The following is a 23,294-nucleotide window of genomic DNA, read 5'->3' as shown; positions in this document are numbered from 1 at the left end:
GGCTGTGTTCCTCTATGGAGGTTCCAGGGGACCAGAGAAACTGTTTTACAGTAGTGATTTTAATGGAATGAAAGTGAAGATGGGGTTGGGCAGTCAAAGAGGCTATTACTTTTCATTTTTGGACTTTCAGTAGTTTGAATTTTTTTATCATATACATGTATTACTTTAATTTTTAAAAAGTAAAAGGCAGGTGTGATTCAGTCTCTGTAATTTAGATCAATTTACAGCAAACTAGGGTGGTCTCATGTATCATCTTACTCACAGTGACCACTCGATTATTCCAAGAAGGGACAATTTCCAAGACTTGGTTTACACCGAGACTGCCCCTGATTTTAAGGATACCTTAGATCAAACTCTAGGAAGGCAGTTTCATTTTGGCCTTGCAGCTACCTGGGTCATTTTCCAAGCCCATGGCCTCCTGGAGTCTTCGCCTAGCTGTAGGTTATCTTTGTGGCTATTATTTCACTGTAATTATACAGGGAAGATTTATTGAGGGATTTCTGTGTACCAGCCATGGTTCTCAGCACTTTGTATTAACTCTTACTCCTGACAGTAACTCTACAGAGGTTCTGCTGTTACCCAGTTTTACATGAGGGAAACAAGGCCCGAAGACACAGTTAGAGAATGGCAAAGTGGGGATTAGAAACTAGGCAGTTTGACTCCAGAGTCTGCCCCTGTCCACTTGGCTCCACTGCTGGGGAAGAGGCTTCTGAAGCAGCAGGACCATCTGCTGTGCCGTGTGTAATGGCAGTCTCTCTTCCTGGTGTGATGTTGTGTTCTACTCTGCATTTTCATGTCTTTCCTTATACAGGTCTCAAAATCATTTACTTTTTTTTTTTTTTTGGTACACAGTCTCACTCTGTTGCCCAGGCTGGAGTGCAGTGGCACAATCTCCACTTACTGTAACTTCTGTCTCCCAGGTTCAAGTGATTCTCCTGCCTCAGCCTCCCGAGTAGCTCGGATTACAGGCACATGCCACCACAGCTGGCTAATTTTTGTATTTTTAGTAGAGATGGTGTTTTACCATGTTGGCCAGGCTCTTCTTGAACTCCTGACCTCAGGTGATCCACCCACCTAGGCCTTCCAAAGTGCTGGGATTACAGGCGTGAGCCACTGCACCCGGCCTTATGCTTTTTCATGATGCAAATTAGCTCAATTACATAAACCAGGAAAATCCAGCTAGGACCTGGTGATCTCTGAGCCTGACCCATGTGCCTTTCAATGAACTGAACTTGCCACAGCTATATTTACTGTCTAATGAGATGCTGTCACACAGACCCCATCATAGCACAGTTCCTGAGTTACACCTTTACATACTGTAATATCCTTCTTGTGAAAAAAAATACAGATTCCAAAGGTCTGAGAGACCAATCTTGGTTATAAAGGGGAAAAATGGTCATGGGTTTTTAAAATTTGTTTTGTCTTAATAGCATAATTTCAGATTTACATTTCTAAATGAATAATTGCTTATATAAAGCAGTTTTTAGTAACAACGTAAAACACTATCTATTTGGAGTGATTCCTTTACCCACTTCTGAAGGCAAGTTTTGAAAAGTACTAGAAGACACTTCATTGAGAATATTATTAAACATGCCTGTAGTTCTACCACCTGAACACAATTGCTTATTAACACATTAATGTTTTGGACTTTTTAATACATATTTTTCACTTGTTCTAGTAATTGTGCTACAGATTGATCATTTTTTTTCAGCATGTCATCAAAGTGAATGAGCAAAGTGCTTATCATTGCCACATATTAATAAAAAATGGAAGAGGCAGTTCAGATAACCTCTCCCTTTGATGAGGTGATAGTGGGTGACCCAGCACTGAGTTTTTCTTTCAGTCTATTGGTGATAGTGGGTGACCCAGCAGTGAGTTTTTCTTTCAGTCTATTTTCTTTTCTTCCTTAGGCTTTGGCCAGCATAAGCCATGTAGCTCATGTTACTATTACAACGAAAACAGCTGATGGAAAGTGTGCATACAGGTATAGTGCTGACTTCTTTTACTCATATATATTCATCCTGAATGTATTTTTTGCCTGGATCTCAGAGTAATCCTGTCTCAACACCAGTGTTATCTTTTTTGGCAGAGATCTTGGGTACATTTTCTTTTCTCCCTGTTGATAAATTGATAATCCACGACGATGATTATTAGGTGATACTCTTACTTCATGGATTCTTAAAAGATATGATATAACATATTACAAGTGCCTAGCCAGGTGTCTGTTACACATGGGTGTTCTAAGTAAATGGTAGCTGCTGATGTAATTCCTGCCCCTTTGCCCTTCAGTTCGGGTATTGCTTTGGACTGATTAGAGGGCTGTGGCTGGGATGCTAAAGGTTCATGTTTCCTTAGCTGGCTCCTGAGCCACCAGCTCCCACTACCTGTGTATGCCTGTGCTGGTTTGCCTTCCCACAAGTAGCTGCTGGCTATCTGTTATGCTGGCACAGTTTCAGAAGCTGATGAATGGCCTTGGAACAGAACAAAAACGGGATTCAGGATAACAAAATCGCACCTTTGTTTTTATAAGCACTGGCTATTCACTAGTTGAAGACTGGTAGGAGTACCTAATTCATGCCAAAAAAAAAAAGATACTTTTAAAAAATCACACAGATTGTTTGTAGATTAAAAGGGAAAGTAGGCTGGGTATAGTGACTTTGCCTGTGACTTTGGGAGGCTGAAGTGGGAGGATTGCTTGAAGTCAGTTTGAGACCAGCCTGAGAAACAGAGCAAGACCCCATCTCTACAGAAAATTTTTAAAAAATTAGTTGGGTATGGTGATGCACATCTGTAGTCTTAGCTACTCCAGAGGCAGGAAGATTGCTTGAGCCCAGCAGTTTGAGGCTGCAGCAAGCTATGATTACACCACTGTACTCCACCCTTAAAAAATAAATACATAAAAAAGGGAAAATATCTTCAACAAAGGATAGTTCTGTCTGTTTCTCAGTCTTCCTCAACAGATAAATGTGTGAGGTTTGGCCGGGCGCGGTGGCTCAAGCCTGTAATCCCAGCACTTTGGGAGGCCGAGACGGGCGGATCACGAGGTCAGGAGATCGAGACCATCCTGGCTAACACGGTGAAACCCCGTCTCTACTAAAAATACAAAAAAAACTAGCTGGGCGAGGTGGCGGGCGCCTGTAGTCTCAGCTACTCGGGAGGCTGAGGCAGGAGAATGGCGTAAACCCGGGAGGCGGAGCTTGCAGTGAGCTGAGATCCGGCCACTGCACTCCAGTCCGGGCGACAGAGCAAGACTCCGCCTCAAAAAAAAAAAAAAAAAAAAAAAACAGATAAATGTGTGAGGTAATGGAAGGTGGAAATTTCAGAGTACACAACATTAATGCTAGGGGCGTCTGGCTCTCTATGAATTATAATTGCCCTAGATCTAGATGGGCTGATAATATTAGAATCTCCTGTCACTAACTGAAGAGAGAGTTGTGAGTTAGTGCCTTCTTAGATAGCCTAGATTATAGTATGCCCCTGCATACTACAATGGCTCCCCTTCCATAGCAGGATGAAATAGACTCATTATCTTGGCAACCATCCCCTTCCAATGTGCTCTCAGTCTGCCTTTCCAGCCCTGTCTCTCTGCCTATTCCTAGCTGCCATGTATTCTAAAGCCTCTCTGCTTTCATTTTTGTTTTTGCCTTCCTGGATGGTCTTTCCTGCTGTCTCCACCTGAAACTATTCCTCTCTGTAAAGAACAGATGAATTGCCGGCTCTCTGGGATGCTTTTACTCACCCTCACTCCCACCAGGCTGAATGGACCCTTCTGTAGATCACTTAGCATATTGTTCTACAGTTAGGTAAAAAGTCTATGCATCACTAGATGAAGAGCTTTCTCTTTTTTTTAATTTAATTTTTTTTTTTTGACATGTCATCTCCCTGTGTCACCCAGGCTGGAGTGCACTGGTGCGATCTTGGTTCACTGCAAGCTCCACCTCCTGGGTTCACACCATTCTCCTGCCTCAGCCTTGTGAGTAGCTGGGACTATAGGCACCCGCCACCATGCCCCGCTAATTTTTTGTATTTTTAGTAGAGATGGGGTTTCACTGTGTTAGCCAGGATGGTCTTGATCTCCTGACCTCGTGATCCACCTGCCTTGGCCTCCCAAAGTGCTGGGATTATAGGCGTGAGCCACTGCACCTGGCCCCAAGACCTTTCTTTATTACCAGGGCTTCTACAGACCTGACACATGGTAGCTCCTCAATAAATAATTGCAGAATTACTGAAAAATTTTACTGTTAACTTAGGCAGTGGCAAAACCATTGTACTCAGCAAGTAAATAGGAACATTTGCTAGAAAAACAGATACTTTTAAAAATCCAATTCAAGGACTGGGTGTGGTGGCTCATGCCTGTAATCCCAGCACTTTGGGAGGCCGAGGCAGGCGTATCTAGGAGTTCGAGACCAGCCTGACCAACAGGGTAAAACTCTGTCTCTACTAAAAATACAAAATTAGCCGGGTGTGGTGGTGGGCATCTGTAATCTCTGCTACTTGGGAGGCTGAGGCAGGAGAATCTCTTCAACCCTGGTAGGTGGAGGTTACAGTGAGCTGAGATTGCGCCATTACACTCCAGCCTGGGAAACGAGCAAAACTCCATCTCAAAAAAAAAAAAAAAAAAATCAAATTCAAATGATTATGGAAGTAGTGGAGAAATAAACAGGAAAATGATAAATAATTAAGACAATATATAATATGGCTATATTTTAATCTGTTGTTGGTATGGTTTTCTTTTTTCCCCTTGGGATTAGTGTCTATCGCTCTACTGGATATTAATTTGTTATATTTTCTCATTAGAGCAAGTTACTCAGATGGAAAACTGAAAGGTCCTCCTAAACCATGTGCTGGCAATCAAGGGACCCAGATCACGGTAAGAATGGTACATGGGAGCATAAATTGTTGAAGCTTTGTTTGTATAAATATTGGAATAAAAATTAAAATTGTCTCTGAGTTTTCAGGGTAATAATAAAATAAATTTGCACTAGTCAATGCAGATCCCAAGATGTCATCCTCTAAGCAAGATAAATGACTATTGGTTTTTGTGGCATGGCAGCCTGTGACCTCCTTGTCTTTTTTAAGGGCTAGGAGATTCTTCACTGGGATGGCAAAAATCAATGGCAGGGTAGTTGGCATTGAAAGAAGATTAAGCTTGACCCCAGAGGTGTAGGTTAGAGCCCAGCCTTGTCACTCAATGGTTGTATGTCCAGAGGCAAGTCACTTAACATCCCTTAACCCCAGTTTTCTCATCTATCAAATGAAGCAAAGAATACTTGCCCTCTTGACTTAAAGGGTGTCTGATGAGACATATGACTATATCATTAGCTGGGAGAAAGTCCATCATGCTGCCTATGTATAGTGCCTCAAGTTGGTCTCTTTCCCTTCTGTGATTCCACAAAGCACCCTGCTGTCATGTTATGCATCCTGCCCCTCCACCCAAGTCCCATCTAGAGCGTATCTTCTCGAAGTCCACTGTAACCTGCCTAATCCTGGGTGTGACGAGACAGGCAGGAGGCAGAAAAAAATGTGTGTTTTACAATACATGTTAAGAGAGATCTTGGGCTGGGCACAGTGGCTCACACCTGTAATCTTAGCACTTTGGGAGGCCAAGATGGGCTGATCGTCTGAGGTCGGGAGTTCAAGACCAGCCTGACCAACATGGAGAAACCTTAGCTCTACTAAACATACAAAATTAGCCAGATGTGGTGGCGCGTGCCTATAATCCCAGCTACTCAGGAAGGCTGAGGCAGGAGAATCGCTTGAACCCGGGAGGCGGAGGTTGCAGTGAGTCAAGATCGCGGCCCTGCACTCCAGCCTGAGTGATAAGAGTGAGACATGGTCTCAAAAAAAAAAAAAAAAAAAGAGAGAGAGATCTTATACCATAGTGACCACAGTGTGATTTCCAAGAACTTCAAATGATCTAAGAAATTTTGTGATTATTATTAGCTTGAAAAATATCTTTTTTTTTGAGACAAAGTCTCAGTCTTGTTGCCCATGCAGAAGTGCAGTGGCGTGATCTCAGCTCACCGCAATCACTGCCTCCTGAGTTCAAGCAGTTGTCCTGCCTCAGTCTCCTGAGTAGCTGGGATTACAGGCATGCATCACCATGCCTGGCTCATTTTTGTATTTTTAGTAGAGACAGGGTTTCACCATGTTGGCCAGGCTGGTCTCAAACTCCTGACCTCAGATGACCCACCCACCTTGGCCTCCCAAAGTGCTAGGATTACAGACGTGAGCCACTGCACCCGGCCTGTCTTTGAATACCATGTGAAATTATACTTCTCAGTTTACATATGTGTCCCACTAAATCATGTACTCTTCTGAGCAAGATCATGCTTTGTCTTCATATTTTCTGCACAAAGCAAAGACCCTGACGCAAAGATAGCCCCCAGTGCATAGTTGAGAAATCAGTGAATGAATGTGGGAGGCAGGAAAAATGTCCTTTAATTCTTCTGTTAATGCTATATTATCCTGGCCTCAGTCAGTTCTTAGAACTGAGCAGTTGGTAAATATAATTGGATTCACTATCTTAAGACTTAGCTTTTGCTAGGACATCTTGGGTTGTATTTTCATATACTTCTATGAATTTACAAGAAAAATTGATCTTCTGTTCAGGTGGAGGACCTTTTTTACAACATAGCCACGAGGAGAAAAGCTTTAAAAAATCCAAGTGAAGAATATGGGAAAATTTTGGAAATTGTTGGCAGGTACAGTCCAAAATCTGGGAGTGGGTCTCTGAGATTTGTCACCAAGGTAATATGTTCTAGTGTTCATAAATTGTGAACAGTTGCTGAGCTAGATAGTGAAAAGTAAAACTAATTTCTGGTCAAGGTTTAGCCACCAATTTTGCACTTTCTCTCATCTCCCCAGGAAAGAGCAATTGGTCTTTAGATCAATGAGAGCTCTTTGATGGCAGCAAAACAAACTGACTCTAGCCAACTTGAGCTAAAAAGAAATTTAGTGGAAGGCTAGGAGTTAACATAAAGTGTGTGCAGTTGCCCCTAGGAGAGAATAAGAACCAGGGTGCCTCTGGGACTTAATGTCATTACTGTACACCAATTGTTTTCATTCTTTTCCTGACTTTGCTCTGGAGTCAGTTTACTTAACAGTGCATTTGATGATCATGTGCCCATATCTATGGGGAGAAGATTTCTTGATTGGCAGTCTTACTAAGGGTGCATATCAAATAGAATGGAATAGAGGTAGTTTCCCAAAGGAAGATGAGAGGCTGTTACCAGAAAAAGGAGAAGGGATTCAGGACAGATGAAAACATCATATCCGTGATAGACTTACTCTGCTGGTACAGATGGTACAGATGGCTTCAGCATAGGCTCTCCGAACCCACGTATCATTGATTGTGATATATAATATATATATATATTTCTAAAAAAATCTAAAATGAGTCAAACATTTCACCTCAATATATATATATATATTTTGAGACAGAATTTCACTCTTGTTGCCCAGGCTGGAGTGCAATGGTGCAATCTCAGCTCACTGCAACCTCTGCCTCCTGGGTTCAGGCGATTCTCCTGTCTCAGCCTCCCGAGTAGCTGGGATTACAGGCACATGCCACCATGCCCAGCTTTTTTTTTTTTTTCTTTTTAGTAGAGAGGGGGTTTAATTATGTTGGTCAGGCTGGTCTTAAACTCCTGACCTCGGGTGATCCACCTACCTCGGCCTCCTAAAGTGCTGGGATTACAGGCGTGAGCCACCATGCCTAGCCATTTTTCGAAATTTCTTTTTTTTTTTTTTTTTCTGAGACAGAGTTTCACTCTTGTTCCCTAGGCTGGATGGAGTACCGTGGTGTGATCTCAGCTCACCGCAACCTCTGCTTCCCAGGTTTAAGTGATTTGCCTGCCTCAGCCTTCTCGAGTAGCTGGGATTACAGGCATATGCCACCATGCCCATCTAATTTTGTGTTTTTAGTAGAGATGGGGTTTCTCCATGTTGGTCAGGCTGGTCTCGAACTCCTGACCTCAGATGATCTGCCCACCTCAGCCTCCCAAAGTGCTGGGATTGTAGGCATGAGCCACCACACCTGGCCTATTTTTTCAGTATTTCTAAAAAAATCTAAAATGAGTCAAACATTTCACCTCAATAAAATGACACAGGTTTATACATCAAGTGTCTTTGCTTTTTCTTGGAATTTTATAAATCAGTGTCAGAATATTCATTACCTCCTAAAAATAAAGGCATTCTAGTTGACTGTTTTGGTTCTAGGTGTGGTAAAGTGAAACATTGTTACTTAATAAATGCATTTTGCTAGGCACAATTCTTGGGTTCACAAGCTTCCTAGAGAAAAGAGAAATAAACGACTGCCAACCAAGAAAAGATTGGGAGATACTGGAATAGGACCCAGGGGCAGGAAGAAGCCAGTGAGAAGGAGGGCGTATTGAGGACTCTTTGAGAGAGAGTAAAAGCAGGGCTTGTTAGAGCTAGCTTCTCAAGATGTCCTTGAGGCAAACCAGACCTTTGGGACACTCTGAAAATAAAACTGAAAGTGAAAAGATTGTGGGCCGAATGTGGTGGCTCACGCATGTAATTCCAGCGCTTTGGGAGGCTGAGGCAGGCAGATCACCTGAGGTCAGGAGTTCGAGACCAGCCTGGCCAACATGGTAAAACCCTGTGAAAGTACCAAAAAAATTAGCTGGGCCTGGTGGCAGGCGCCTATAATCCCAGCTACTTGGGAGGCTGAGGCACGAGAATCGCATGAACCCAGGAGGCGGAGGTTGCAGTGAGCCAAGATCGTGCTATTGCACTCTAGCCTGGGCAACAAGAGTGAAACTCTGTCTCAAAAATAAATAACAATAAATAAAAAAGAGATTGTGGTATGATATCCTTGATTCTGTCAGCAACCTATAAAAGTAGAGAGGAGCCTGTGTTTTGATTCAGTCACATTTAGCATTTATATCTCTATGAAGTTTCTGCTGGTTTATTTTTCTGTGGGTAAAATATTAATAGGCTGTATGGAGATATTTTTCTTTATGTGCACCTTTGTTTAGATTACTCAACTCCACTAACTTATTTAACTAAAAGGGGGCTCTGCCATCTAGTGTGTGTTTCTGGCAACTTTTTTCTTACTCCTTTGTTTTTCTTTTCCAGGTATTCAATACACAATGCAGGCATTAGTTTTTCAGTTAAAAAAGTAAGTTATTGGTTTATGGGAGATGGTTTTGTTTTATGAAAAGAAGAAGGGATTTTTAATAGTGTGCTGGTGGAGATAGGGTTATGATGTTTCAGTCTCAACCGTGAGACAATAAATCCTTGTGTCTTCTGCTGTTTGTTTATCAGCAGGGAGAGACAGTAGCTGATGTTAGGACACTACCCAATGCCTCAACTGTGGACAATATTCGCTCCATCTTTGGAAATGCTGTTAGTCGGTATGTCGATAACTTATATAAAAAAATCTTTTACATTTCTTATCTTGGTTTATCATTCCATCACATGATTTTGGAACCTTTCGAGATAGTACCTGCCTTAAGAATTTGCTTTAGTCAAATACACAGGCTTGTTTTATGCTTCAGATTTGTTAATGGAGTTCTTATTTCATGTAGTCGACACTTCCTGGGTGCATGTAATCTTCTAGATGCTGTGGCGTGAATCGTGTTCTTTCAAGGTCTTAGTCTTGAAAAAATTTGTAGTGTAGTAGAATTATTTTATCCTCCAATGCTCCTTCTTTTCCTTAGATTTCCAGTATCATCACTTTAGGATTTCACTTATTTATCATTCAACATTTATTAATTGCCTCTCATATTCCAGGCTTTGTGCTAGAAGTTAGGGATATAAAGACAAATAAAATATTTCCTGCCCTTGAAGACTAGATTCGTGTCACTAAATCTTCATTATCAAGAAAAGCGGCTGGGCGCTGTGGCTCACGCCTGTAATCCCAGCAATTTGGGAGGCCGAGGCGGGCAGATGACGAGGTCAGGAGATCGAGACCATCCTGGCCAACACGGTGAAACCCCGTCTCTACAAAAAAAAAGTACAAAAAAACTAGCCAGGCGTGGTGGCGGGCACCTGTAGTCCCAACTACTCAGGAGGCTGAGGCAGGAGAATGGCGTGAACCCGGGAGGCGGAGCTTGCAGAGTGAGCTGAGATCGTGCCACTGCACTCCAGCCTGGGTGACAGAGCGAGACTCCGTCTCAAAAAAAAAAAAAAAAAAAAAGAAAAGCGTAAGAGGGGAAGGTGCTTGCATTATGGATTCCTCATGGTGCTCCTCTCTGCATATAAAAACCACCATTTCCATCATAGATTCCTAGCTGTCTTAGGACTTTATAAAGCCCAAAGTGCCTGTGTCATAATCTGAGGGGAAAAATACTGAGACCCTTCCACATACGGGAAGTATATGGATGAGACAGCTCCTGACTTCACTTTTCCCAGAAATCTGAAAAGCAGCAGCAGTCATTCCAGAACCCAGTTTCTACTTTGAAGGACAAATTTTTTATTCTTTGAGCTAAACCGACTAAGGAACAATTAGTTTGCTTTTAATTTACTATTTTCTTTCTAATCGCGAATGAATGAATTTTTTAAAACTGCTCCCAGAGTGAAGGGAGAGCTCTGCTTGTACAGTGTAACTTTTCAGAGCTTCTTTAACTAGATTTTAAGATCAGAATTAGTTGTTGGGAAATCTTAGGGGTTGTACAAGATTAGAAATCCTCTAGAGCAGCATTTCCCAAAGCAGGCTTCCAGAGCACTAGCCTCTTGAGGCATTTTGGCAAAAAAGTGTTGCTGGTTCAGTGTGTATGGGAAGTGCTGCAAGCCATACCCTCCGTTGAAGACACTCAGACCACACATTACTGCATAAAAAGCTTCCACCAGCCATTCGGCAAACCCTTATTGAATGTCTGCTATTTCCTGGGTATTGTGCTATATGGTAGGGATATAGTAGAGAACAAAGAAGACAAGAAGAAATGATGCTTGCCCTCAGCTGACTTTTCAGTTGGAAAGACACATGAAATAATTATGCCATTCATTAGCAGATTGTCCTTGATGCCTCAATGGAAAAATAAAGGACATGATGGGAAACTCTGTAGGGTCAGAGAAAGGGATCATTAGAGAAGGTTCTTTGAAAGAAATAATTTTTGAAATGTGAAGGATAAATAGGAATTAACTAGGTACCAATAGGTTAAGAGTAGAGCTTTCCAGACAGGGACTAGTTCTTAGGAAGGTCTCCAGAGAGAAGTAAGTGTTGCTTGTCTGAGGACCTCTTTTTCGCCTATTAACCTTCCCTCCCCAATAGACACTCCTGGGAACAACACACACTGTAGAACCACATTGTGGTCCTATTCAGTATAGCAAGTAATTCAGCGGAGACAAGTTCTTGGAATCTCACCTTTGGGATTTGGTTACTAAGATACATTCAAGTTTCAGCAAAATAAGGTCTCAGAGCTTGGACTCATTGTTCTGTTTTAGCAGTTAGAGCAGTACCTGGCACATAGCACAGGTGCTTGAAAACACTGACCGAGTAGGGTAGGTGGGTGGGTGGGTGGGTGGATGGATGGATGGATGGATGGATGGATGGATGGATGGATGGGATGGTGGTTGGGTGAATGAATGAACAGACAAATGGATGGATGAATGGACAGGCACAGGAGGACCTCAAATGGACCAAGTCTCCGGGGCCCTCATTTCACAAAGTTAGTTTATGGGAAGGAACCTTGTGTTTTTAAATTCTGATTCTTTTGTAATGTTTGAGTTTTGAGTATTTTCAAAAGCTTCGGAATCTCTTTTCTAACCAGAGAACTGATAGAAATTGGATGTGAGGATAAAACCCTAGCCTTCAAAATGAATGGTTACATATCCAATGCAAACTACTCAGTGAAGAAGTGCATCTTCTTACTCTTCATCAACCGTAAGTGAAAAAGAACCACATGGGAAATCCACTCACAGGAAGCACCCACAGGGAATTTTATGGGACCATGGAAAAATTTCTGATCCGTAGGTTTGGTTAAACATGGAGAAACCTTATGGCCAAGTTTGGTTTTATTGGGAAGCATGTATAATTTTTGTCCTAAGTCTGTGCTTAGCCCTCCCACGTGTGCTCATTGCTGGTTGACTGTTGGAGTCTGGTTCTCACCTCTAAGAGGAAGTCCAGGAGAGGGCATAACAGGCTCCTGTGAGCCAGCACACCTTCCTCACCTGATGGTGTCAGAGTCTTTACAAGCAAGCCCTAGCCAGAACATTGCTGGAAGAGATCAAGGGCCACTATTTGAAATTGCACAGCAGGACACGGAAAAGGAGTACCTTGGGTATAGGCATTGTCGTTAAAGAAATTGCTAAGATACTTGAGATTTTCCTTTTTAAAGAATGAGCTTTATGATACAAAGAGGAGTTCTAAAAATTAGGGAGGAAATTAACTAAATTAATTAGGATATTTCTCAGATTCCTTTACAGTTTTTGTCTCTCTGCTGACATAGTGTTTACATGATTGTTATTTACTAAACAAATGCTATTTTATATTCTGCTCCTTATAACTCAATTGTTTATTACAAGGTTTTGGTGGTGACCTAGCAACAACAAATAATCTCAAACACAGTCTGAATTTTTCGTTTTCCATCCAGAAATAAGATGAATCTTTCCACTTCTGTGTTTTCAGTTTTCATCATTTTTATCTTATAGATTACTTATCTTTATTGTTTTAAAGCATTTAATAATAATTTTACAGTTTTTGTTTTGTTTGCTATTGGAAATGGAATATTCCCTCCTTCCATTTAGAGTGCTAACCAGTCGTAAATGTCTCAAAATATGCAGTTTTACAGCAGTTGTTCAAAGCAATACAGGAACAGTAAGGACAGAGCCAATCATTTTACAAACACATTCTGTTAAACTGATGTCTATTAGCAGGGTTTTTCCTATTTTATTAGGAAGGACTTACACCTGATATATAACAAAGATTGTGTTAATCAAGGCTCAGAAAATGTTTTTCAGTAGTTTTTTTCCTAACCATGAAGAATAACTGCTTTGTAACACACATGCTGGCTATAAAGCAGACAAAAAATTCAATGTAGGTGCTCTCTGACTCTCCTCTGTCTGTGTTTCTGCTGGGGCTGCTTACCACAGCCCTGCATTATGATTAGCTAATGTGTTCACGATACCAACTTCCCAGTAGCAAAGCAAGGTCGAGCCCCTATGCATGCCATTCATTTATCTACACTGTGCGGGCGCACTCAGGTGGCAGAGACAAAGAACACTCCTTTGGCGCATCTCAAGTTCAGAATTCTCAGCACAGGGGCTCCAGCTGTCCTTTTGTCAGGTGCCCATGCCTGCTGCAGGCCTGTGTGGTCAGGACACATGTTACAGAGTACAGTGACATTAATGGTGGGGCCATGGATATGGTGAGCACTCAGAGGATGTTAGTCTCTTCATTGATAAAGACACAACCACTCTTCCTGTTGGAAATAAAAAGATTTGACATATCCTTGTCTACAACAACACAGGACAACAGATCATCAGCAGGTCATCTAAAATCTGTCCAGAGAGAAAGGAGAGCTGTGTTTCCTGAAAATACATCTTCCTCTGATTTTAGTCTTATTTTTTTCTGCCTTTATTGCTTTCTACCCTCTCCAAACTAGCCTCATTTCTTAAATTACCTTGAATGTGCATTGACACTTGTACTGCCCGAAATTCTGGAAAACTCATTGTGGCTACTCCACCATCAGAACTTCCTGAGCAAAGCTAGTTGCTCTCTCGGCTCACTTTTTAGCACACATACCTCTATAATAGTGCTGGCCACTTGGGGTTGGAATTGCTTTATTTATCAGCATGTCGTCTCCCAGCACTTGGTGTGTGTGATATCCAGTATGTATTTGCCGAATGAAAAGTCTGAGGGCTGACATCATACTTCGCACTGTGCCCAGCAAGAGCACAGTTAGTCCACATGAGCTAATGGGGGCAAAGGGAAGTGAGGAGGGAGAATGTATTGCCTTATCATGTTTTCTGTTACTTGATTGAAGTAAAACAGTCCCAAGCTGATAGTAAGATACTGGGCTGGGAAGTGGTGACAGGTAAAGGTGCACCTTTCTTCCTGGGGATGTGATGTGCGTATCGCTACAGAAATGTTTTTCCTGAGGTGATTTCATGACTTCGTATGAATGTACACCTGTGACCTCACCCCTCAGGACAGTTTTGAACTGGTTGCTTTCTTTTTATTGTTTAGATCGTCTGGTAGAATCAACTTCCTTGAGAAAAGCCATAGAAACAGTGTATGCAGCCTACTTGCCCAAAAACACACACCCATTCCTGTACCTCAGGTAATGTATTACCAAACTCCTCAACCAAGACTCACAGGGAACAGATGTTCTCTCAGGCTCTCCTCTTTGAAAGAGATGAGCATGCTAATAGTACAATCAGAGTGAATCCCATACACCACTGGCAAAAGGATGTTCTGTCCCTTCTTACAGGTACAAGGCACAATTTTTCTTCATTTATTCACTAATTTAACAGAACCTCACTAAGAGCCTCCTATATGCCAGGCTCTGTTAGCAATAAAAAAAGGAATGCCATGCCTCACCCCATCAGGAGGTGCTGACAGCTTGTAGGCAGAGTGGAAACAGATGTGCTCTGAAGGCTCTAAATATTACTTCTGCTGGGGTCAGTTGGGAAGCCACAACAGCTACTGTTTTTCTTCCATAAAAGACAATGAGCCGGGCATGGTGGCTCACACTTGTAAATCCCAGCACTTTGGGAGGCTGAGGTGGGTGAATCACAAGGTCAGGCGATCGAGACCAGCCTGGCCAACATGGCGAAACCCTGTCTCTACTAAAAATAGAAAAATTAGCCAGGCATGGTGGCGGACACTTGTAGTCCCAGCTATTCGGGAGCATGAGGCAGGAGAATCACTTGAACCTGGGAGGTGGAGGTTGCAGTGAACTGAGATTGTACCACTGCACTGCAGCCTAGATGACAGAGCGAGAGTCCGTCTCAAAAAAAAAAGACTATGTCCTGCTCTGTGGAGGTTCTTGTCTTAAAATATCCACTGTTGATTGCCCAGATGTTGATGTAATTAGTTTAGCAGTCATACAGTTTAGCGCTTGCATTAAATAGACCAAACCCTATAGTAGGTATTTGAAATACAGAATAAATGTGAGGTACCCCTGCTCTAAAGGAATTTACAGTCCAGAGCTGACTTATGGAGGATTTCTTTGTATTATTTCTGGCTCTGCTACTAATTTGTCTATTTCATGTCCTAATTATCCTAATTTATCATTGTTTCCATTTTGATTGAAAGGGGGAGAGCATAAAAATTGTGGTTAAAGGTAGTTTTATTTTATTTTATTTTTGAGATGGAGTCTTGCTCTGTCACCCAGGCTAGAGTGCAATGGCATAATCTCGTCTCATTGCAACCTCTGCCTCCCAGGTTCAAGCAATTCTCCTGCCTCAACCTCCCGAGTACTGGGATTACAGGTGTGCACCACCACGCCCAGCTAGTTTTTGTATTTTTAGTAGAGATGGATTCTACCGTGTTGGCCAGGCTGGTCTCGAACTCCTGACCTCAGGTGATCCTCTCATTTTGGCCTCCTGAAGTGTTAGGATTACAGGCCTCAGCCACTGCACCTGGCCTAAAGTTAGTTTTAATCAGGGTCCAAACAGGAGATAGAAACTATGCAACAATTTGAATAGATGAATAAAGAATTACAAACTGGAGATTAGAGTAATAGAGAATAGAGTAATAAGACATAGGAACAGAAGATATAAAGAACAACCATTTCCTCCTAGGGCTGAGATAGCATCCCCTCACCACACTCCCCCACCTACTGTCTGAGATGCATACCTTGTTGAAGAGAACTAACTGGCTCGCTACGAGGTAAAGTCAATGAGGCGCTCCCCAGTACCACTCTGAGGGGATGCTGGGAAAAACTGCCCGTGAGAAGAGTACACGTGCTGCTGGCCACTTGTGCTAAAGAACTTGAAGTCTGATAGGAGTGTACCCTAACCTGGCATAGAAACCCCTTTCTCCTGCTGAGTCCCTCTGGCGCCTTCTACTGGCAAAGCTTCACATTGCAAACCTCCATTATCACAGAGCAAGCAATGAAAGATGGACTCGGAGCTGAGGCAATAAATTGATAGCTAGCATAGTCTCTAAACTGATTTTTATGACTACATTTTATGGATAGAAAGTGTTCTTGCATATATTGTTTCCTCACATAATAGAGGACTTACTTATTCATGGTTGCAGATGAGAAAACAGATCCTAAGAAGTTAAGTGACTTGCCCAAGGTTACACAAGAAATTCCACTAGTTCTAAAATGAGAGTAATTACAGTTAACATATATTATATGTGGCAGGTACATATAAAGCACTTGGCATGAATTTTTTTTTTTTTTTTTTTTGAGACGGAGTCTTGCTCCGTTGCCAGGCTGGAGTACAATGGTGCGATCTCGCTCACTGCAACCTCTGAGTCCCTGGTTGAAGGGATTCTCCTCCCTCAGCCTCCTGAGTACCTGGGATTACAGGCATGTGCCACCAACTAATTTTTGTATTTTTAGTAGAGACGTGGTTTCATCATGTTGGCCAGGATGGTCTCGATCTCTTGACCTCATGATCCACCCGCCTCGTACTCCCAAAGTGCTGGGATTACAGGCCTGAGCCACTGCACCCAGCCACTTGGCATGAATTTAATTCCCACCATAAACCTGTGAGATAGGTAATTCTGTTATGTCCACTTTACAAATGAAGAAACTGAGGCAAAGAAAGATGATGTAACTTAATGCAAAGCTACACAGCTCTGAAGTAGTAGGGCCGATATTTGAACACACTCAGACTAGATCCTGAGGTTTTGACCACTATGTCATCTGGCCTCCTCAAATCTTCTGGCCACCACATACACCATATGTGCCATATGTGGGCTTTTTCTCCCCCTCCCACTATCTAAGGTAATTGTTCTCTTTTATTTTCCTGCCAGTTTAGAAATCAGTCCCCAGAATGTGGATGTTAATGTGCACCCCACAAAGCATGAAGTTCACTTCCTGCACGAGGAGAGCATCCTGGAGCGGGTGCAACAGCACATCGAGAGCAAGCTCCTGGGCTCCAATTCCTCCAGGATATACTTCACCCAGGTCAGGGCGCCTCTCATCCAGCTGCTTCTCTGGGGCCTTTGAAATGTGCCCTGCCAGACATGAGAGCCCGGATTTTTGCCTGTTACTTAGGAACTTTCTTTGCAAGTATTACCTTGATAGTTTTAACATTTTCTTCTTTGAACCTAGTGATAAAGGTATTGTGCTGTTGTTCCTAGGCTTAGAGTCATAAGGTCTGAGCTCACTTCCTCACTTTGCCTCCATCTGGAACCTTAGACCAACTTCCTAGGAAAATGAGCTGTCTGAAAACAGAATAGGGTGCCTCTTCAGTGCACTCTTCACTTTAGATGTTCAGGAGGAGGTTACTCCTACCTACACATGGCACAGTGGAGGGGCTGGACCCCAGGGAGGCAGTGGGAAGAGTGGAAAGAGCGGAGGCTCTACTGTTGGACAGACCTGGGTTACCAGCTGTGCGACTAACCTTCCCTGGCCTCCATATCCCCCTCGGTAATGGAGGAATGGATCATCCCCACATCCAGGGACAGTTACAAGCAGTCAGTGAACAGAAAGTCTCTGGTACGGCTTCTAAGTACTTCTTATTCTAAGTCACTTCACTTACCTGAGTTCTCAGTTTTCCTGTCTATAAGATAAGCAGGTTGGATAAAATGCTCTCCAATATACTCCTGGTTCTGAGATGATGTGATTGTGGACAGCCCTTTAATCATGGTGAAGATGTTCATCATAAGCACACTGAAACTACAAAATAGAAATATAAATATTTTCTGCATTAAATTATGCTGGATCCTAGAAGCAGAAACTGGACTTCTGTGAGACCCTGCTTCACAGAAAACTTAAAATTCCCAAGCAGATGAATGCTTCTCAGAAGGACACTCACCGTTACCTACCTGGAAAGAATCTAGATGGAAGTGGCATGGGCACTAAGCGGTGAGATTAAACCCAGCTAGAGCAACCCCACCAGCCTTGGATCCCCCAATACCTGGAGATTGTTGATGCAGAGAGGAAGGTTCGTACTGGTGAGACCTGAAAGGGATATGTGACAGACCTGAAAGGGATATGTGGCAGGTGGGAGGAAGAAGTTCTGTCTGGAAACCAACGCTTGTTCCTCCATTATTGATTGACTCCTGCTACCAACATGAGCCCTGGGTCTTACAGAGGCCTTAAGTCCCTATGCCTTCTAGTGCCCATGGATGAGATGAGGCCACACATGCCCCCAGTGGGTTAACGCGTGTAGCGTGAGTAAGGCTCTTGGAGCACTATGATACACAGGAAATACCCAGTAACTGTTAGTTGGTTTGATATCTGTTCCCGTTGCTCACTTAAGCTCAGTGCCCCTTTACTGCTCCTTTTATTCTGCCTTCCTCCGCACATGTGCATTGAGAATCGTATCTGAGACACACTGTGTTGGGTGCCCAGGGATGCAGCATAGATGTTGCTGCCTTCCATAGAAGCACTTATGGACTACTAGAGAATATGTCCCATGGGAGAGAAAAACAGACTCGGGAGAATATAGCAGGGGCCATTGTCCTGGACTTGGTCAGTTAGGAAAGGGAGGGAAGAGCCATGGAGCCTGGGACCCAAAGGGGAGAGGGAATGAAGAGAGTGTTTCTGGCAGAGGAAATGGCAAGGATAAAGGCCTGGAGGTGCAAGAGAATATGTGTTTGAGGATCTGAAAGTTGAGTGCAATGGGTCCAGTATTCGCTGCCATTAGAATTACCTGGGAAACTTAGAAAATTCCAATGTCTGGGCCCTGCCTAAACCAATAAATCATTCTTGGGTAGTGGGGTCTGGGCATCAGGATTGTTTAAAACCCTCCCTAGGTACTGTCATGTGCAGCTGGGGTTAAGCTGTGTTGGGGTCTGAGTATGGATCTGTTAGGACAAGCGGCAGTGGTGGAGTTGAGGCTGCAGAATTCAGGCCAAATAGAGAGGTTTTCATCAGGATATTAAAGAGTTTAGATTTCAGTTTGATGGGAATGGGTGGGATCTTGTTTGCATTTTATGAAGAGCTCCCTGGTTGCAATATCAGAATGGACTGGAGAGGAGCAAGATGGAATCCTACAATGATTTGGGAGAAGTGGTGAGGGGCTTGAGACACAGGAAGTAGCCCCATTCACTAATAGTTGAGCATGTAGAATTGTCAAGACCTGGAAATGGTTTGGCTGGTGGGGAGTGGGAAGAAAGGCCCAAAGTGTGAAATGAAGATGGAGAGCACATTGCCTAGCACAGAGTGATTGCCGTTTGCTTTGTCCCAGTTGAAGTTCAAGGGGTTTGCCAGAGATCATAGAGTCTGTGGCTTTATGGGGAAAAGAACCTCTCAGCATGCCTCCTTGTCTTATCCTGGGTTAGTCAGATTTATTTTGTTAGATTACATTTTTTTTTCTGGTGGAACTCTGCATAAGTCCTGACCAGTGTGTTTTCAGAAGGATCAGAGGGCCTGCCCCTGTCGGTTGGTGCTTGACACCAGCTTGGTGGGCTCCTTGCTGCTCCCTGTTTTCATGGATTATCAGAATACCTTCTCTCCCTGCCAGCAGCAGGTCACACTGGCTCCTGACTTTTTGGCCCATGGAGCCACCATCTTTCTGCTTCTCAGATTGTGCCTTGTACTCCACTGATCATGGCCGGTACATCAGAAGCCCTGTTTGCAGTGAATGCATTTGGTGTGGAAATGAAGAACCCTGGGGATTCCACACATCATATTTGGTTGCCGTGTTTTTCCTCCAATCTTTCACCATAACAACAATCAACTCAGAAGATTTCTATAACCACTTATGTGGGGGTTTCTCCCCACACACTAAACAAGCAGTCAGTTCCACAGCGGACAGCAGCTGGTCTCCTCCAATTTAATTCCAACACTGTCTACTTGGAGATAGCATTAAATCCCACAGTTTGAGGGTGCAGTCCCCTAGACTGCCCCCAGTCTCCTGCTTCAGGCACCAGTCACAAGTCCAGGACTCTAAAAGTTCTGACCAGTTTCAAGTTGGGGTTCCCAAGACCCCCCACTTTATTTTTTATTAATTTGCTGGAGTGGCTCATAGAACTCAGGGAAATGCGTACTTAGTTTTCTGGATTTATTACAAAGATTTTAAAAGATACCAATAAATAGCCAAATAAAGTGATACACAAAGCTAGGTCTGGAAGGGTCTGGAGCGCAGGAGCTTCTGTCCCCATGTACTTGGCTCCCAGCACATGGATGAGTTCTTGTTCATTTTCCTGTCAGCATCAACATGTTCAGCTCTCCGGAAGCCCGCAAACTCTGTCTTCTTGGGCCTTTTATGGAGACATCGTTAGGCAGGAATGGTTGAAACGTGGACAACTGTGTCGAAATATGATTGGACATAAAGGGGTCTAAACTCAGTAAGACCTGTTTGTTCAGATTCTTCTTGGCCTCTCTGTGGCCGTTCTTTCCTCCAGGATATGGGGCAGGACCCCTATGGAATGAGGGTCTTATGACCCACAATCAGATTAGAGTCCTGTCTTGGGCAAGTGAAAGGAAAGCAGGAGAAGGTAGAGAAATTCTGTTTCCTAAGAACTTCTGAGGCCTACAGCACCCCAACATTGTAACAAAAGACTATAACAGGACTGTGGGAGTTATGAGCTGGAAACCTTGGACAAAAATATATGCATATTAAACAAATATTAAGTGTATACGTACTTACGTATATTAAGTATAGACGTGTAGATACATATATATATATATATATATATATTTTTTTTTTTGTAATTTACAGGTGCGTTTTGGGAAGCAGAAATTACCATAACTACTCTTAAGAATCTTTTAAGTCTGTTTGAAGTTAGAAAAGTCACTGTACCTTTTTGTTTCCGTTGGCCCTGTACTTCCTAATATACCCCAGCAGGAGGTGCATAATGTCTTGTTATGTCATTTTGGTGATAAGATTCATAAGTGGGTTCAGCTGGTGACAGCCTGATTCCCTCATTGTATACTTACCCATCAACATATAGCTTAATGGTTTCACCTTTCATTGATGACCATTACCTGAATCAGTTATTTCATTAGATTGCAAGATTATGATTTTCTGATTTTATCATTTCTTCTGTATTGACTGTAATTCTTTCGTATAGAAGAACTTTCCCTTGTTATAGCTATTTGGTTGTCCTGAAGTACAGTTCTTACTAGAAAGTAAGACCAAATGCTGAATTATATCCCTCTAGCTATCAAGTTTCAAAGGAATGAATGATGTCCTAGTAATTTCCAGTGGTGTTTAATTATGTTTTCCCTTCTCTTTCTCCCCTCTTATTCCCTCCCTCTCCATCTCCTCCCTCCTCACTTTCAGTTTTTTGCTTTTTCAGTGTTTTGTCATAGCCATTAACAGAGCAACACATTTTAATCAATTATAGTCATTTTTCTTTTTGATGCTCAAATTATCCAATCTTAGTCCAGTGGAACCAAGCCCTTGGAGTTAGGGCCCTCTGCCTTTTGACCGAATTCCATTAGTCTTGATAATTTCCTTGTTTCTGACAAGATGATGTTGCAGGCACATTTTATACTTTTCCAGCCCAAGCCCTGGAATAGGCCTTTTCTCCAAGGAGCTATAGTTCATTTTAGTGGGAAATGGTATTTAGAGACTATAATTTGGGATCTGGGAGTCCTCATTGCTACTGGGTAGTCATTACTTTTAGGCCTTTCCAGTGGTCAGAGCTAGGAAATATGTGTATTTAAAAATAAACAGTTGAATGGTTGTTGCCAGGAGCTGGGAGGAAGGGGAAGTGAGAACTTATTGTTTAATGGGCACAGAGTTTCAATTTGGGGAAGATGAAAAAGTTCTAGAGATATCTGGTGGTGATGGTTGCGCAACAATATAAATGCCACTGAGCTCTCACTTAAAAATGGTTAAAATGGTAAATTTCATATGTATTTTGCCACAATAAAAAGTCTTCTGGCACCATCCCCCCAGACAAAAGTATGAAAATTTTACATTGTTATTTCCATTTCAAGATAATTTTAAGATTATAAGTATTTTGCTTAATTCTTGAATTTTATACCTGTAAACCTTTTATACTTCAAATTTTGGGCAGAATTGCTTCTATAACAATCATAATTATACCTCATTCTAGTTTCTTTCTTAGTACTGCTCCATTTGGGGACCTGTGTATCTATGCTTCTTATTCTGAGTCTCTCCACTATATATATATGTATATATGTTTGGTTTTTTTTGTTTGTTTGTTTTGTTTTTTTGATACAGACTTTGCTACCAGGACTTGCTGGCCCCTCTGGGGAGATGGTTAAATCCACAGCAAGTCTGACCTCCTCTTCTACTTCTGGAAGTAGTGACAAGGTCTATGCCCACCAGATGGTTCGTACAGATTCCCGGGAACAGAAGCTTGATGCGTTTCTGCAGCCTCTGAGCAAACCCCTGTCCAGTCAGCCCCAGGCCATTGTTCCAGAGGATAAGACAGATATTTCTAGTGGCAGGGCTAGGCAGCAAGATGAGGAAATGCTTGAACTCCCATCCCCTGCTGAAGTGGCTGCCAAAAATCAGAGCCTGAAGGGGGATACAACAAAGGGGACTTCAGAAATGTCAGAGAAGAGAGGACCCACTTCCAGCAACCCCAGGTATGGCCTTTTGAGAAAAGTGCAGCCTACCTCCTTTATTCTGTAATAAAACTGCCTTCTAACTTTGGCTTTTCATGAATCACTTGCATCTTCTCTCTGCCTGACTTGCCCTCTGCGTCCTCTGAAATGGTGCTGTGGCCTTATCCACTGTCTGCCTTTGACCATAACTTGACAGTCACCCACCATAATGTCCTTCAAAATAACTTAAATGTCCACAGTTCTAAGCATGAGTTAAAAACACTTCAGACTGTGGAATAGTTGCTCAATTGAATAAACACACATACCAGAAAAAAAGCAGGTTTATCTTTTATTTTTAGTAAAGAATTTTGATAGAGCCTCAACACCAGAAATGGCTAGAGAGAGAAGCCTAACATATCTGGAGGATTATTTTTCATCCTACTTAGAGCTGCTTTCACTTTTTTTCAGGAAAAAACACATGTTCTGAAGCTAATTTATAAAACTCCCTGGCTAGGTGCCATGGCTCACACCTATAATCCTAGCACTTTGGGAGGCTGAGGCAGGTGGATCACCTGAGGTCAGGAGTTCGAGACCAGCCTGACCAACATGGTGAAACCCCATCTCTACTAAAAACACAAAATTAGCCAGGCGTGGTGGCACGTGCCTGTAATCCCAGCTACTCGGGAGGCTGAGACTGGGGAATCACTTGAACCCCGGAGGCGGAGGTTGCAG

General features: G+C 42.7%; 1 protein-coding gene across 3 annotated transcripts in view; it reads left to right on the top strand.

Moving 5' to 3' along the window:
- The window catches only part of MLH1 (mutL homolog 1), a 54,897-nt gene that overhangs the window by 8,492 nt on the left and 23,111 nt on the right, over window positions 1-23,294 (top strand). For 2 of the 3 annotated variants that reach the window (XM_023187480.1, XM_023187478.1), the window contains exons 4-12: window positions 1,911-1,984; window positions 4,798-4,870; window positions 6,613-6,704; window positions 9,103-9,145; window positions 9,292-9,380; window positions 11,739-11,851; window positions 14,156-14,249; window positions 16,901-17,054; window positions 22,234-22,604. In XM_023187480.1, coding sequence (XP_023043248.1) covers window positions 11,785-11,851; window positions 14,156-14,249; window positions 16,901-17,054; window positions 22,234-22,604 — 686 coding nt within the window. In that variant the 5' untranslated portion in view covers window positions 1,911-1,984; window positions 4,798-4,870; window positions 6,613-6,704; ... (1 more) ...; window positions 9,292-9,380; window positions 11,739-11,784. The remainder of the gene's footprint in view (window positions 1-1,910; window positions 1,985-4,797; window positions 4,871-6,612; window positions 6,705-9,102; window positions 9,146-9,291; window positions 9,381-11,738; window positions 11,852-14,155; window positions 14,250-16,900; window positions 17,055-22,233; window positions 22,605-23,294) is intronic. The other variant, XM_023187479.1, reaches the window with a different exon arrangement.

Source organism: Piliocolobus tephrosceles, chromosome 2 (assembly GCF_002776525.5).
Source record: "Piliocolobus tephrosceles isolate RC106 chromosome 2, ASM277652v3, whole genome shotgun sequence".
Classification (NCBI taxonomy): domain Eukaryota; kingdom Metazoa; phylum Chordata; class Mammalia; order Primates; family Cercopithecidae; genus Piliocolobus; species Piliocolobus tephrosceles.
This window is presented reverse-complemented; position numbering and strand designations above follow the sequence as displayed.